This window comes from Mustela putorius, unplaced genomic scaffold (genome assembly GCF_011764305.1).
Source record: "Mustela putorius furo isolate JIRA1106 unplaced genomic scaffold, ASM1176430v1.1 tig00003834_pilon_pilon_pilon, whole genome shotgun sequence".
In the NCBI taxonomy this organism is placed as follows: domain Eukaryota; kingdom Metazoa; phylum Chordata; class Mammalia; order Carnivora; family Mustelidae; genus Mustela; species Mustela putorius.
The window spans coordinates 127,610,906-127,628,549 of NW_025421987.1; the positions used below are offsets into that span (position 1 = coordinate 127,610,906).

The window sequence follows — 17,644 nt, forward strand, 5'->3', positions numbered from 1 at the left end:
GGGATGGGAAGTAAATCAGAAAGACAGGATTTGGGCTTCTCACTGGAATAGAGGGGACACGGGCACTCCACTTCTTAGGCATACTGTCCCCCACAAAGACAGGTGCATGTGACAGAAGGTCAGAAGCACGATGGGGCAGCCCTAATGCAGTCAATGGCAAGGGGGGCAGCGGCTGAAGTCACTACGGGAATAACGTGCCAGGCAGAGAGCCACGCAACCGCCTGTAGCAGGAGGCCCACAGCAGCAAGGAATGCCTTCCCAAGAGCTAAATCATGGTCTGCAATGAGAGAAGAACCCAGTGCCTATCCTTGGGTGGGCAGGTGAAATCAGTAAGCCAGACTGGAATGAGTGGCCCTCGGCAGGCCAAGCGGAGACAGCAAGGCCTGTACTAGGCTGTCAGCTAACTGGGGGAGGGAGGAGGGTGCAGCTCCTAGGGAGGTGGGGCGGGCAGTTCTGGCTGAAAATCAGCAATGCAAACTTTATGCAAATTAAGCCATGCCCCAGACATTTTTGAGAATAAATGCTGGCAGCCGGTTTACAGTTCCCGTTCATAGACCTGAGATGCCAGCCAAGAAATTTCCAATATCTACAGAGAGTAGGCCCTGAAGAGAGACGAGTGCCTGTCTAATGAGGAGATGCTGTCAGTGGGAAACTCAGGGTGACCACCTGAGGCCCAAGAGAAACCCCCGCAGGGAAGAAAACAAGGGGCCAGGATCAGCAGGGGTGGGGGATAGGGTGGGACTTCAGGGTCAAATGAGACACGCACCTGGGAAGGAGCCCCAGGGCAGCAGTGGGAGAAGTGGGCAGGGGTGGGGCAGGCCATGAAGTGGCCAGAGCAGGAGGTCAGACACAGAATTGCAAGCCTGACCAATGGAGTGGAGGGCAAGAAGGTTCCAGCATACGACCCTCTCTCCCGATGAACCCATGCCTTCTCATCACATTAACGGACTCAACAAGGCCCCCTTGACAGATTTGGCCTTATCAGGTTTCTCCAAGAAACTCTGGTTGGCAGTCCTCACTGCTCACTTAGGTACTGCATCATGGTGGAAAGAGTTTCCTCAAGTTGTGTGAAAAGAGTAGCTCTCATCACTTCTTAACCGAATTTTGGTAACATTTCTCCTGTCAGTTTTACACATCTTTGAAGCAAATAAATGAATGTTTTGCACATGTACAAATATATATGTGTATACAGACAAAAGTGCACATATATATGATTAAATTATAAGTGTGTGTGTGTGTGAGAGAGAGAGAGAGAGCATGTGTGTGTGTGTGCGCAAGCACCAAGACCTCAGGAGACGTCGCTCCCTTATAACACAAAGACCAAATCACCAATATCCATGAATGGAGAAAAGATATTCATGACTGCCCATAATATTTGCATTTGGGGTTGTTTGGCTACGTGTTCTAGCTTATTCACAGATCCTTTAATTAATTAGAACATTGCTTTTCAACCTTAGAAACTGCTTCCAAGTCTCCTCCCTGATAAATTCTCCTCTTACCTTAAAATCTTTTAAAAAGTGAATTTTATTTTCTGTAATATTTATAAAAACCCTAAACATATTGAATAAAGCTTTCAATATGCCCAGTTGAGATGGAAGCCGGCAGTTAGGTATCAGGGAAGAGTCCACAAATCAGTGGATTATCCTTCTCTCACTCTGACCAGTAACAGCAGGTGCCAGTTGAAATAGCATCCCTACAGTTGGCCCCCATCCTCCAGGAAGTAAATCTAGTAAGTACTTACTGTCTGTCCTGCCCCCAGGCAAGGCAAGGAGTGGAAGGTTCAGAACCTGAAAGCCACAGGCTAAAAAATTGCCCCTCACCCCTGTGAAATTCTGTGAGTCAGCACTGGGGCTAAGTTTCCAGGCATTACAAAACAAATGTCCTTTATTTAGAGCTTTGTCTAGATGCTTTTGAATTTGGATTGGCTTGGTGCTACATGTGCCTCTTTCCTTCTGCAGGGACCGTCTCTTGCCGCTTCTCCAGCTGGGGCCTTCCTGCTCCTCCCCGAGGCCCAGCAGGACAACAGTCCGCCCCTGTAAAGACTGTGGCTTTCCCAATCAGCCTTCCCTTGGAAGACAGCAAGCAGACTCCCAGACTAGGCCAATCTGGCAAAGCACCTTGATGAGGGGGACATCTTTTTTTTTTTTCTTTTTTTATTTAGTTTATTTGGGAGAGAGCAAGCAGAGCAAGCGAGAAAGAACATGAATGGAGGGGGGGAGCAGGGTCCCTGCTGAGCAGGGAGCCTGATGTGGGGCTCGATGCAGGGACCCTGGGATCATGACCTGAGCCGAAGGCAGAGGCTTAATCTCCAGAGCCAGTCAAGTGCCCCAAAGGCAGGAGGACATCTTTAAATGGCAGCAGCCCCTGTGTGCCTTGGCCACACACAGTGCTGGTGGGTTAGACACCTGTGTTCCCATACTTTATGGCAGAGAAACTCGGGCTCTGAGAAGTCAGATGAATGGCCTAAGGTCACAGACTTGACAAGTCCCTCAGGCCTCTGCACAAGAGAAAGAAAAACCTATGTCTACACAAAACTTGCACACAAATGTTTACAGCAGCATTACTCATGAGAGCCAGAGAGTGGAAACAGCCCAAATGACACTCTCCCCGTGAACATATAAACAGAAAGTGGTACATCTGCCCCCTGGCAAGTTACACAGCTGTAAAAAGGAATGGAGGCTTGGTATACACAGCAAGTGGAGGGACCTCGACAGCCTGCGCTCAGAAGCAGCCCGACACAAAAGACCATACCTTTAGGATGCCTTCCTATGAGGTATCCAGTACAGGCAAATGGGACAGAAAGCAGCTTAGTGGGGGCTGCGGCTGGGAGTGGGAATGGGACTAGCCAGGAAAGGGCATGAGGGAGCTCACACGGGGAGGGCATACACATGTTCTACAGCTGGACTAGGGTGATGGCTGTATCCCTCTGAGAATTTCCTCAAAAGCATTACTGTCCATTTAAAGTAGCTGAGTTTTATGGTATGTAAGCTATACCTCAATATTTTAAGTTACCAAATAGGCAACCACATATACAGGAAATAGGAAGACTCTGCTCCAACCACTGCCCCGTTACGTGGTAGTGTAAAAGCCTTCTTTCACAGCCTCGAACCCTGACCTAGCCTTCCCCAGACCACACAGCAGTAGTCCCCCAGTCCAAACCCGCCGTGATCAAAAGCACACAAATGTACTCATCCACCCCCACAGAGACGATCTATGACTTTCACTTGGATACTTGTCATGAAAATGTACTCAGGTGGTAGATCTGTAAGGAAACCAAGCGCCACCTCGGTCCAGTTATGGAAAAGAGGGACTCTGGACGCCCTTTCCCGGCGTCCACTCTCCTCCCAAGTTACAACCTTGTCCCTGGCGCAGCTGTTGTCCTTCCCCTATCTTCAAATTCATTCAGACTTGGCCCAACAGCCCAAGTGGATTAACTACCAGACCCATAAGACACACATTATTTGGCTTAAACAAACACACAAAATAAGTATTTTGATGTAGCCCTTGAAGTGGGTATAGGAATAGGGTGATGACCCACCAAAAACAGCCACAGCCTAGGCCATAAAGAACATAATTCTTTTTTTTTTTTTAAGATTTTATTTATTTGATACAGAGAGAGAGTAGGCAGAGAGGCAGACAGAGAGAGAGAAAGGAGGAAGCAGGCTCCCTGCTGAGCAGAGAGCCTGGATGCGGGGCTGGATCCCAAGACCCTGGGATCATGACCTGAGCCAAAGGCAGAGGCGTTAACCCACTGAGCCACCCAGGCGCCCCAAGAATGCAATTCTTTAAAAATATATATATTTTTATTTATTTATTTATTTATTTCATAGAGAGAGCACAACAGGGGGAGTAGCAGGCAGAGAGAAAGGGAGAAGCAGGCTCCCGCTAAGCAGGAATCCTGACTTGGGGCTCCAAAATAGGGGAAGGGCTCCATTCCAGGACCCTGGGATCCTGACCCGAGCCGAAGGCACACACTTAATGACTCAGCCACCCAGTGCCCCAATGAATGTAATTCTTACAAATGGCCCACGTCCCCTCCCACCTGGGCTATAAACATCATAGGAAGGCAGTGGAGCCTTCTTTGGGGACCAACACATAACTGATACTCAAAAAAAGGAAGATTTTTGGCTCATGTCTAACCAGTACCACAGGGAGGGATGAAAACATTAAAGCCTCAGGGTATATCTGGTCACCACAAGATAAGCAAAGGTCCCAGAGTATCACCTCCCCTTCTCTCCCACGTCCCTGGGGCTGGGGGTGGGGGAAAGAAGCCACTTGGAAAATGGCAGTCTCAAGTCCAATGGGACACAAAGGGATGAGGAAGGAAGCTGCTAAGAAAGAAGCAGCATTCAAAGGAAAGGCATCAACTAATAAGAAGCCGTGGTTTCAGGCCAGAAGCAAATGGGTTGACCAAGGCCACCGCTCCTCTCGGTGTAAAGTGCTGGTTTGTCACCACAGCCCCAGGAGCTGGGCTCCGGGACGGTGTGGTGGCAGAGGCTGGCCTGCTACAACAGCAGTCTGTCCAGTCACCCCCAGTGACTGCGTGTGCACTGTGGGTGGGGCAGGGGCAGCACTGCCAAGAGCTCAAACCAGACAATACAGTCTGGTTACATTTCACTGCTCATCACCACCACTCACTACAATGCCAGTGTGACTGTTTTACCGAGTCACTTTCCCTTCCAAGGTGGGCTGAGAGCAGAGCACGGCGGCAAACTCCCGAAGATGCGGGAGGAGAAATAAGACACCTACTGAGTATCTACAACATGTCCCCTGCTACCCTGGGCATCTCACAACAGACTGGACTATTTCACTTAAAACCCAGCACAGCTCCACAACGTACAAATGATCCCTATTTAACACACCAGGCAGGGAGGGAAGCCAAGTGGTTTGTCCACTGACATAAGCACAAACTCCTGGATGCCATAAACATCCACCCGACCCTAGGCTGGAACACTCAGTTGGTCTCTGGTGTCCTTCCACGACGGCTCACCACGTCCTGGCACTCTGCCAAGTGCTGGACAGCTATTGCTTCCTTCAGTGTTTACATTCATCCCAGGACAGAAGTATTACTGCTGTCCACCCTTTAGAGATGGAGAAACGCCCCCCCCTCCCTCACAGAGCTATCATGGGAGGGCCTGATTGCCGCGACACAATGGAGAGTTTAACCACGATCTGCTGAGAAAATGCATGAACCTCAAGCAGGTAAGGAACTTGCATAAACGAGCATGACAGAGAGGACCCAGCAGGAAGTGCCAGGAGAGGCGCTGCTGGAAGCTCAGATACAAGAAGACTGAAGATGACAAGGGGTTGGGGACAGGGGCCAGAAGTGGGCAGAGCAGCAAAGGGACCCCAAAAGAACACAGGCCCTAGACAAGCCTTGCCCTCGACCTGCCCTGGATTAATGCTGGTCCCTGGACCCCAGTCAGAGGACCACCCCAAGCAAAGGACATCGCTGGAGGCCTGCATGGGTGGCCATGGATACCACTAACCAAACCCTAGGCTGGAGGCCAAGGTCATGAACACCAAGAGCAAACAGTGCTGAACCAGTACTGATAAGCTGGGTCAGCTCCTTCCTCCTGCGTGACCTACAGCAGAGAGTCCTACACGGCTTGCTCACATGCTGCCGGCCATCCTGTGTCAACACAGACACCAGGGCGGGACCCTGATGGCGCCTGCTCTGGGGCAGACGTCACAAACACCTCCCATCCAGCACCCTCCACGCAGCCGGCAATTTCCCTCTCAAACTGGAGGAATGTGCCGTTGGTGCTGCCTCTCAGCCTGCGCCTTTGAACCAGCTGGAGAATTGGCACAGCCCAGCAGGGTGCCACCATGCACAGAGTCCCCTGGCCGGAGGCTCTCCATCAAACCCTTGCTACGTTCCTACTGTCAACTGGTGTTTTCTCCAACTCTGCTTTTCCAGATGACCGTATCTGGTTAGTGCTCGTCACCTGAAAACTGCCATTTGTGCAAAGCACGGATGGGGCCACTTCCGTCCTGGCCATCAGCAGGGTCCAGCCCTGCTGGACTTCACTCCAGCAGCACTTCACCAGAAGCCCAGCACTCCTAGAACGTCACTCCAGCAGCACTGAGCCCTGCCCCTGACCCCTGCCCACTCTCAGCCCGAGCAGAGGGGACTGAGGCAAACAAGCAGAGGCCTCCTTCAAGAATGACACGCAGCCCAAACCTGCTTTGGGTCAATGCTGTTTCTGTGCTCTTCAAGTCCTCAGTGGCCGGGAGACACAGAACCCAGCCCTGGTCCAGCAGGCACCAGGACTAAGGCTCCTCTGTAGCCCGTGGGCTCAGAAAACCAAAACCTGCTATGAGGGCACCAGGTAAACCCCAGAGAATTCCATATGCTCTTTTCCGATCCTGCCACCTGCCAGGGACGGGGTGAGAAACTTTGCAGTTGGGTAACAGCCCCAAGGAATGTCCAGATGAGAAAAAAAGTTACGAAATCAGGATTCCTTAGGCACTCCCTTGAGAAAGTGGTAGGAATCTGCCATACAGCAAACCACAAGGAAATGACCACAAAATTTCACTCTTCACCAGTGTTTTCCTGGTGCCAGTGCCAGCACCCCACTCGGCGCGGAGAGCGGGGCACAACCTAGAACTTCACTCCAGCAGCACTGAGGCCTGCCCCCACCCTGATCCCTGCCCATTCTCAGCCCGAGCAGAGGAGACTGCGGCAAACAAGCAGAGGCCTCCTTCAAGAATGCCACGAAGCCCAAACCTGCTTCGGGTCAATGCCGTCTCTGCACTGTTCAAGTCCTCAGTGGCCGGAAGACACAGAACCCAGACATCTCCCAGGAGGACGGCGAGCACCAAGCCCCCCCTCACAGCTGCCTGGTGTGAACAAGCTGCTTCTCTTGGGAGCACCCTCCCCATGAGTTAGAACCATTACATGAGGAGAGGCCAGGAAGGGCCTTCAACTCCATTAGCTTTACGCCTGGGTGTGGTGGAAGGCAGACCCCAGGCAGGATGACGGTGGGGAAACCCAGGTCCGGGACAACCCAGGTCAGGGACAACCCAGCTCAGCCTCTGTTGTGCGGACAGCAAATGGGAGGAGCATTTATTTCAAAGGCTGTTTTGAAGGTTAAAGGGGGACATTGGAAGGTGCCTATCACCCCCGCGAGGTGACCGAAGAGAATAAATGTGTCCCAGACCCACAGCTATCAGAGCAATCCAGCACTTCTTTTAGGTCAGTTTACAGGGAAGAAAACCACCTAAACCAGCTCAGAATCCAGGGAACAGTCCAGTCCACATCCTGCACATAATTTCATTACCCAAGAGCACTTCTCTTCCACATACAGGATGTGCTTTCCATCTTGTTTTGCTTTCAAGACACAGGCAGTACGACAGCGCTGGAGAAAAGCAAGAGCCTGTCCAGCAAGTGGCTTGCTCCAGGACACGGGACTGGCTCCAGAAACCAAACCTGTCAAACCAAACCACCGTCTTCTGATCCATGCCCCAGACTTCCTGCAGCCGGGAGCCAGTCTCATGAATTTCATTTTACAAAGAAAAGGAAGCACACTGGCAATAAATTGTCTTTCTTTGGAGCTCACTGTCTTGAAATTATTGTGAACACTTCACCCCTCCAGGACTCTTGAGCATTTTATTGGAGAAAGGAAGGCAATGGAATAGGAAGGAACAAAAGAGAATTTAAGTCTATGAGAGGAAAATTAAGTCTATGAGATGGCAAATACAGAGCAGTGCCCCCCCCCCTTGAATGTGATCTTCAAGTAGGGGACCTGTGTTGGGGGATGCCAAAAAAAGATGTGACTACCTTCAGGTGATCTGTGAGCCTGACCTGGGCACTCAGAGGCTCCCTGTCCCCTCCCTATACTTGGAATGTGGGTTCTGCTGGCCTTTCCTGCTCCCAGAGGCCATTTCAAGGTTAAAGACTTGAGATGGTAAAGTAGTGTTAAGAACACCTGCACAGTATACGTGACTAAACCCTGTTAAAGCTTCTCTATAAACTAAGGTTTGGCAGGCAGGTGTGGGGACCCACTGTCTTCCAGCTGCCCAAGGCAAGCCTCCTACGGAAGTTCTGCCACCTACCAATCTGGAGTGGCCTGCCTCCTCCTTCATCTCTAGCTACCCACGGGGGAATGGGGGCGGGTTTCAGATTACACCCAGGAAGCTCTGGAAAGGGTTGCGAACCAACACCCATGGTTATCTATGAAACGTGGCCCAGCACAGGACAATGTACTTCGGAATCAGCCAGAGGGCATGTTAAAACCCAGTCTGCCGGGCCCCACCCCAGGGTGTCTGGCTCAGCAAGTCCCCACATTCGGGGACAGGGCCCGAGAATGTGCATTTCTAACACAATCCTGGGTGATGCTGATGCTACTGGGCGGGAACCCACTTTGACAGCTGCTAGCACAATGGTTTAAGATTAGAGGGCCCCTGAGCCATTCTACATAGGTTGAAATCACTTACTAGCTCCACGACTCTGGACAAGGTCAAATACGTTTCCTCTTATAAACTGGTGAAATGGAAATGGTAACAGCGCTTCACCACATATGGTTGTTTTAAGGATGAAATGGACAGACCCATAGAAAGTACTTAGAAAGGTGCCCGGCCCAAGCAGTAAATACAAGACAAACACTGGGTCTCATCACCATCATCAGCTCAGAGTTTTTGCCTTAAGGTTAAAAATACAGATATAGGAAACATTTTCAATACAACATTTTTTCTTCTCTTGCCTAGGCTATAAGACACTGCTCCAGAACCTGATATAGTCTTTAATTTAGAATCGTATGGTTCAATGAGTGGTTTCTAAAATCATCCTGCTCTGCTTTACAGCGACCGCTCATCCCACACTTTAATCCACATGGGAAGCCTTGGAAGATCTTGTTAAAAAGTGGGTTGTGACTCTGTGGGTCTGGGGCCCAAGAATGTGCATTTCTAACCAGGTCCCAGGTGATATGGGCACAGGGACTGCAGGCTACAGTCCCACAGCTGTAAGGGACAGCAGCTGATCCAGGTAAACCTACAAGAACACACGGATGTCTTTCTCCTGAGTATTTCAGGAACCTGACTCATGTGCAGTCCCCATCGGCCAGACACTTCTCCATCCACCTCCACTATCTCCTCTGTGAAAGGGCCAGGCAGGACACCTAGCCTTAGCACAGAGTCCCCTGGCTCTCTCCTGGCTGTCCCCTTTCCCTGCTTTCTCCAAAGTAATGCTTTTAACTGTCCAGCAGGAGAAATGTTAGTATCTTCAGGACAGAAACCTCAAAAGAGAAACTTTTGCTATAAGGCTGATTATAAATAATTTCTAAAGTAAGGTTTTGTTGAGACATGAAAAGAGATCATCACAGAACATTATTTTGAAAAGGTATTCACACTGATTTTACTCAAGACCTAAGGAACAGATATGCAGTCACCATTGAAACATCCAGGTGCACCATAAAAATCCCTTTCTCTGGGATCTCTCTGGGTTGTAGGCGAAAGTCAAAGAAGGCCAACTAGGAAACTCGCACCAAGCCTTCGGGCCTATCCTTAATTTAACACTCTCCTGCTTGTCCAAAAGCAGCATCCCTCTGATAAAGCCTAAAGGTGGGTTCCCAAGGCGACTTCAACATCAGCCCTTGTACTTTTCTATTTGGAATAATCCTTAGGGGCACGTGGGTGGCACAGCGAGTTAAAGCATCCGACTCTTGATCTCAGCTCAGGCCTTGACCTCAGGTGTTAAGTTCAGACTCCACGGTGAGCTCCACGCTGGGCATGGAGACTTTAACCACTCTGGGGCACCTGGGTGGCTCAGTTGGTTAAGGACAGACTCTTGATTTCAGCTCAGGTTATTGTCTCAGGGTAATGGCCCCCACTCAGCAGGGAGTCCACTTGAGAGTCTTTCCACCCCTAACTACCCAGCTCCTCCCCCCCACCACTCACACTCTCTCTCAAATAAATAATTCTTTGAAAGAAAGAAAGAAAGAGAAAAAAAGAAAGAAGGAATCCTAAGTTGTGGGGTTTTTTTTAAGTCCCTATTGGCGGGGGGATGGGATAACTGGGCGACGGGCATTACGGAGGGCACTTGATGGAAGGAGCACTGGGTGCTGTATGTAACTGATGAATCACTGAATTCTACCCCTGAAACTAATAATACCCTATACCTTAATTAACTGAATTTAAATGTAAAAAGTAATAAGTAAAAATAACGCCGGCACAAAAACATACTTTATTTAATAATGACTCGGTCTCTTGCCCATTAATTTACCAAAACCCAATCAGCTACAAGAAAACGACTAAACCTCTTAAAAAAGAGTACTGGGATGCCACTAAGGGAAAAACAACCAACCAGACAACTACTGATACTTGCAATAACATGTATGAATTGGTTAAGCAACAGAAGCCTGACAAACTAATGCCCAATACTGATTCCATCTACATAGATCAAGAACAAAGGAGCAAACAGATCAAAGATGACAGAAGCCAGGACAGCAGCCTCCCTCCTGGGGTACAAGGGGCCTCCTCAGGTGCTGGACGTGCTGCGTGTGGTTTTACACGGAGGTTGTTACAAGCCACTCACCATGTAAGATCTGTATACTGGAAGTTACACGCCAATAGGAAAACAGAAGAGTGCTGTGAGATGAGTGAAACAGCCAGTGAGACACTAACAGGGAAAGGATCAGATTGGAACAAAGTGTAGAATTTACCCTCTTCCAAGAGTTCCAGGCTTTCATGCTGTTCACGGGAGGTTTTCCTCTCTTCATCCTGGTAGTCATACTCAAAGTACTCTTCTTCCCTTCCCACATCTCTCAGGGACATTGCTGAAGTCACCCCAAAGCCCAAACATTGCCCTAACAGGTGGTTCTTGGGGTAGCACCCAGCCGTCTACCCAGAGGAGCCACTGGAGCCCGGACCCCTGGGGCACATGCTGGGCCCTGGACGGGGTAGAGGACATTCCCTGGCTGAGCTGGAGTGGAGGGTGTGCACAGGGAATTAGCCCAGCGTCACTCAGGACAGACCCGGAAGGGGGTGGCTCCCAGGAGCTGGGAGGAGGGACAGTGTGGGGCGGGGCAGGGCAAAAGCACCTGCCAGAATAGGAATGCCCTGCCTGCCCCAGGTAACCCTGGCAGGTGCTGTCGACTCAGAGGGGAGGCCGGCAGGCAGGTGCAGGACTTTAGGTTAAGCTCTCCACCTCCAGATCCTTCTCCCCACTCTTACTCCCCCGGGAAGCAATGAGGAATGGTAGCTCCCTGGAAGTTTCATAGCAACTGCGCCCAGCAATACTAAACAAGCCTGAAGCAGGTACACCTGTCTAAAGGTAGGACTCCAGCAGAGGAGCTGCCCTGATGAGTAACTGCCTAATGCCCTCAGATAAGAGAATTTTGGTGGGTGTGCTCCAGAAGCAGAGACCGACCTGCCTTTTTTTTTTCTTTTCCCTAAGATTTTATTTATTTGTTTGAGGGCCAGCAGGAGCAGGGGAGAGGTGAAGAGGGAGAGAGAGAAGCAGACTCCCTGCTAAGCAGGGAGCCCGTTGCGGGGCTGGATCCTAGGACCCTGAGATCATGACCTGAGCCAAGAGCAGAGCCTTAACTGACCAACCCACCCAGGTACCCCCGAGCCCAGTGTGACTTTGGCAACAGCCTGACACAGTGCTGGACGGAGAAGGGAGTGATCACTGATTTCTAGCATAAGGAAAAAAAGACATGGCAATCACCATTACCTGTTTTAAGCTTCATTCAGTCTCTCTTCAGTAATAATACACGGCCTTTGTTGTTTTTAAATCCGCATTTTATAACCTTCACTGTCATTTTAAATCTGTGTATTCACAGTCAGATTTACAAATTCTAATTGCTAGGATGAAGGGGGGATGGGAAAAGCATCTAAAACCGAATAATTTACAATGTCGCCTGGAAGAAGAATCCATGGTTTAATTGTGTCTCAGTACCAATTCCTCGGCACTGTCTGATTCTGCCTCTGACAGTGGAAGTGGCAGGTTCTTCCATCAAACCCACCGGAAGGTGGCCCCGAGCGCTGGCAGCTAAGGACTGCAGCACATTCTGCAATTTTCATGCCTCCGCCACCTCCCAGCTACACTGTGGCGGGCGTCCCTGCTCCAAAAAGCAAAAGCAGGAGACCTAAGACCGCTGTCTACCGATTCACCTCCCCCAGGGAACCTTGAGGGCAGCTAGCAGAGCCCTGGCCAGGCCATCACTGCAGAATTCCCTGCCCAGGGGCGTGTGCCTGGTCTCATTTGGCTTTGGATCCGCAGGGCTGAAGATCCCATTTTGGCAGCTAAAGAGGTCTGCTACGTTGAATTGCTACCTCCACAAAAATGAATAGAAGACCATATGAGTGCCTCAAATAGCAAACCAGAATGCAAGGAAAATGCTATTTAAAAATAAAACCCAGCATTGTCTGGTTAATATTTCGGAAACCTGGAAATGATTACTATGTTGTACAACATTAAAGAGGTATTCTTTATGAAAAGGAGGCTTAGCAGAAATTCAGTGGCAAGGGGTTTAAAATCACATTTTGCATAAGCTTTAAATACAATGTTTAGGAGGACACACACTTCGGGGGTGGGGGGGATGCCATTTAATCTCAATAAATGGCATCAAATTGGGCATAATTCAATTCAAATGACAGTGAGTCTGAAGCCCTGTTGAGGGAGAAAGGGAAGGAGGATCTCCACCTTGCGCATTATTCATTCAGCAAATATCAGACTGACTGTAAGATGTGTAGGATACTGTACTGGGCCACGGTGTGTACAAATGACAACAAAAGCTGATCTCATGTGTTTGAAAATACTCTCAGGGATGACTCATCACCAAGTTGTTTCTAACTCAGCCTTTAACTCAAATCTAGGCTATCTTTAACAAAAGATGTCCAAGTCTATATATATTACATAATAAACACTGAGGACACAGCATTTTGAACACAAAACCAGACTCTTTGTGTCACCCCGTATTTCTGGATTTAGTCCTTCAGGATATTCCCTGCCTCCCACAGCAAATCTCTCCTCCCCTTCCTCCCCCACTCCGCCCCCACCAGGGATGCCAAGGAGTTCTCAAACCTGAACCACACCTGCATACATTTCAAGATTAAAGGCAGAGATGGACCCAAGAACTTCTCTGACGGAGTAATTTCTTCAAAAACCCAAACAAGAAAGCCCAGCAATCCCTGTGCCAAGTGGGAGATCCTAGACAGACCTCCACATGGAGCTTGGCCCCAGAAAGAATCAAGTAGCAAGGGTGTGTGCGTCCTAAAGGCAAGGACCTGACACTGGGGCCCCGGAGGAGAGGGGCAGGACTGAACTCCGGACGGTGGCTGGGAACACTGGACAGGAAGGTAGAGGGCTTCCTTCTGGGAGGGTCTCTCTCCAGATCCACTCAACATACCATCAGAGACATCACTGTCCCAAAGCTCTACCATGCACTGTCCCAAGAGAGGCCACAAGCCACTGGGGCCATTTACATTCAAATTTAAATTGATTAAAATTAAATAAAATCCAAAATCCAAGTCCTGCTAGCCACATTTCTGGTGCTCCAGAGCCACAGGTGGCTAGCCTACCATCCTGGAAGACACGCACAGAACGTTTCCACTGTCCCAAGTCCCACCGGGCAGCTTCCTTCCAGAGGGTGCCCCTTCCTTTCAAGATGTGAGCTGTACACCTTCTGACCTCCATGGTCTGTGCCTCGCCGACAGCCCCCTGCCCACCTTGACCCCACTGCACCCCCTTGCCGCGAGTGTTCTTCTGTCCTCTCCTCCCATACCATCCACCAGGCAGACTTCTCTCAGTGCTCCAAGCACCCCACCTCCAACTTCTTGGTCCACTGGAGCAGAGCCCCCATTATTGAGGGTCATAGTCCAAGGACCTTGCTATGCCATTAAAAAAAAAATAAGAGAAACGTCATGCTCAAAACCTGGGCTCTGGGCTTGCATGGACATCTGAGGGAGGACGTCACCACTACTTTCCCAAAGCCAGTGATAAGATCGAGCAGTTACTTTATGCATTTGTACTTAATTCTTTTTTTTTTTTTTTTTTTAAACTCACTTTTACAGCCATTCAGAAGGGTGCTATGTCTGGAAAGGGAAAAACCATCACCCACTCCCAAAGGTTCATCCCACAATAAGCAAAAGATGAACACATGTGGGCCTGTTTGCGTTGTTTGACACAAAGCGCAGGAACTTTAGAAAATCATCTCAAAACCTAGGAACAGTTTTCCAATGAATGCTTGCAATACCTCTAACAAAACTTTACTCCCAAACAAGCTACCACCCCCGACCTTGGGGTGGCATTGTAGAGGTCACTGCAGTTAAGCGAGGAACAGAGCCCCCATGATGGCTCCCATGTAGTGTCACCAACTTTTCACTATGGAGTAAGAAGCCCAAGGAACAATGTCTTTAGTCATCCACCGGAGCTTCGCTGTGATAAGACAGCATGAGCGAAACCACCCCCAACCCCGACACTCACAACTACAATGTCGTACAGCTGGCAATGAGGGTGCACGGGTACAAGAGAGACTAGCCAAGAAACAGGTGGTAAAGATACTACACTTTGGGCACCTGGGTGGCTCAAGCGGCGAAGCATCTGCCTTCTGTTCAGGTCATGATGCCAGAGTCCTGGGATCGAGCCCTGGAGCCCTCATCGGCTCCCTATTCAGCGGGACATCTGCTTCTCCCTCTGACCATCCCCTTTATCACACTGACTCTCTCTCTCAAATAAATAAAATCTTAAAAAAAAAAAAAAGAAAGAAAGATACTATACCCTGTTCAATATGCCACTCCCCTTCTGAAAAGGATTTTATTTATTTATTTTAGATTTTTTAATTTATTTGACACAGAGAGAGAGATCACAAGTAGACAGAGAGGCAGGCGGGGGAGGGGGGGGAGCAGGCTCCCTGCTGAGCAGAGAGCCTGATGTGGAGCTCAATCCCAGGATCCTGAGATCATGACCTATGACCTGAGCCGAAGGCAGAGGCTTAACCCACTGAGCCACCCAGGCGCCCCCGAAAGGGATTTTTTTTAAAAAAACGTACTAATTAGGCTATTTCTGAGAAAATAAAATTAAGCACTGACCTAGCACATCACTATTTACAGAAGCTTTTTACAGTTGACCCTTGAACAACATGGGTTTGAAGTGGGTGGGTCCACTGATATGTGGATTTTTTTCAATAAATGCAGCACGTACTGTATGTATATTTTCTCTTGCTTATGATTTTCTTAATAACATTTTCTTTAGCTTACTTGATTCTAAGATTACTGCAATGGACAGACAAACACGTGTATATCATACAGGTACGTGTCAACTGACTATGTTATTTGCAATAGCTAATAGCAGTTAAGTTTTGAGGGAGTCAAAAGTTCTACACAGATTTTTTTATTGTATGGGGGTCAGTACCCCAAATCCCACGTTGTTCAAGGCTCAGCTGTGGCTCTGGTCAGTGTGGCTGACTCTCTTCACTATGGCTCAACTACTCTTCACTAAGGCTTTGGTCAGTGTGGCTATCCCCACCTTTCAGATGGGGCATCTGAGCTGACAGGGACTCAGAGGTCCCAAGATGTGCCCAAACCACACAGCCATACAGAGTGCTAAACGGGCCTCAGACAGAAAACTCCAGGCCAGTGCACTTTCTGGCAATCTCTGTACTTGTACAGTCATTGCTCATGTGCATTAAAAACACACACTTGGGGCGCCTGGGTATCTCAGTGGGTTAAAGCCTCTGCCTTGCATGGGCTCTCTGCTCAGCAGGGATCCTATTTCCTCCTTTCTCTCAGCCTGCCTCTCTGCCTACCTGTGATCTCTGTCTGTCAAATAAATAATAAAATCTTTAATAAATAAATAAATAAAGACACACACTTGAACCCGAGACGTTTTTAAATATTAAAAAGGCCTGTTTCTAAAAACATACTTTAAAAAAAAAAAAAAGTGACCAGTGTAGCCAAGAAACAACATAGGATTCTGTGACAGATCTAAAGAATTACTTTCCAGAGCCTGGGGTTGGTCTCCACGGACATTGGGACAGTTTCCCAAACACACCCGATGTAAAGAATCACCTAAAGCACGTGCTAAAAATTCAGATTTCTCAGGACCTCTCTGGATCTGGAGTCAATCTGAGAATCTTCTTTTTAAATATGTGGGTGATTTTCATCATCTGGCAGGCTTTAGATGGGGGACACATCCATCGTGGCTAGCTGGGGCTGTCTGACACTGCAGTTTAAAACCGTAGGCCCTCATTTATCTGCCCGAATTCCACGAAGGAGATGCTATACTGTCGAGGGCTGGTTGTTTCGAATCTCTAGAAATGACTTCAAGATGCTGGGCAACCAACCTCTCCAATTTCTTATTATTCTAAGCCCCTACCCCATGCCCCTTGTTATGCCCTCTGGGGTCTCACTGTTTTTGGTTGGGGCGGGTGGGGAAGGTGGTATGTGAGAATCCGTAACTGAGACCAAAACAGGGGAAGGATACGGCATTCGACACCAAATAAAGCTCTCCTAAACCTCAGAGGGAAAAGAGATTAGCAGCTATTTTTTATTCCAATTTGTTTTTTAAAGATTTTATTTATTTATTTGACAGACATGGATCACAAGTAGGTAGAGAGGCAGGCAGAGAGAGAGAGAGAGGAGGAAGCAGGCTTTCTGCGGAGCAGACAGCCCGATGTGGGGCTCGATCCCAGGACACTGGGATTCTGGCCAGAGCCGAAGGCAGAGAGGGGTACTAACTGTCCTACGGTCCACACTCCCACCCATATATATATATATACACATTACTTTCCAGTGCTAACCCTCCAATGCGAGTGTGAGTCAGTAATGCTGACATACATGATGATTTTGCATCTTTCTCAAAACATTTGACTCCTCTTTTGTTATTAATATGGAAAGTTCCCTGGAAGTTCCCCTCATTAATGATTCAAATGCCAAATGATAAAAGAGACAAGCCATGTGAGGTGTCTACTCCTACCTGCCCCCCCCCAGCCACTGCCCAGCAGGGGAGGACTGGGAGATGAAAAGGCTTTTTTGTTTGCAATTTAAAAGATGCATATATAAACAAAGGCAAAATGCATTTCCAGACCAGTTGCCGAGGCCAGGTAAGAACCCAACTAGGGAGAAATGAGTAAAGGAGTTAACTGTAAAATTAGCATTTACTTGAAATCCCAATCCCCTGGCTTTCCTAAACTCGATGATTTCTGGGTTTCTGTCCCTTGTATTCCCTGTTTTGCTGACTATTTTAAAAATGGGATTACGCAAATGCTGGTTGTCCCAGTAGATTCTGTCCCAAAGGCCCTCTCCCCTTTATCCAAACCGGAATGGCGAGTAAAGGCAAGTATTTTTGCTCAATACACACTCAGACAGTAACTGCGAGCAACACTGCTTTACCCTTGGACCGATGAGTAGCCTCTCCTTCCATTTTCCTTTCAGTTGGAAGAAGAGAGATCTGGCTGCCTCCGGGCCAAAAGACTCCACTGAGAAATGGCTGGGTAAGAAAATCCTTCTGACAAACACCCAGATAAGAGTCAGCCTGCCTCTCAGTCCTCAGACTAACTACCACAAGCGACTGGCTTTATTCCCAAGGACCAGGGTGTAAAGAGAGCTGGATGCTGTAGCAACTGGGTCAAGACAGTATGAAACACCTTCCTCCTCCACTTCTAGGAGGGATCCGTGGGAGCCATGGCCATGCCCCAACTCA

General features: G+C 48.8%; 1 protein-coding gene across 17 annotated transcripts in view; it reads right to left on the minus strand.

Annotated features, from left to right (window-relative positions):
* TRAK1 (trafficking kinesin protein 1) overlaps positions 1 to 17,644 on the minus strand; it is a 118,060-nt gene that overhangs the window by 49,145 nt on the left and 51,271 nt on the right. For 2 of the 17 annotated variants that reach the window (XM_004754234.3, XM_004754237.3), the window contains exon 1: positions 10,662 to 10,975. The exons of the other annotated variants lie outside the window; for them this stretch is intronic. In XM_004754234.3, coding sequence (XP_004754291.1) covers positions 10,662 to 10,773 — 112 coding nt within the window. In that variant the 5' untranslated portion in view covers positions 10,774 to 10,975. Of the gene's footprint in view, positions 1 to 10,661; positions 10,976 to 17,644 lie in introns of those variants that run through there. 17 annotated transcript variants of the gene reach the window in all.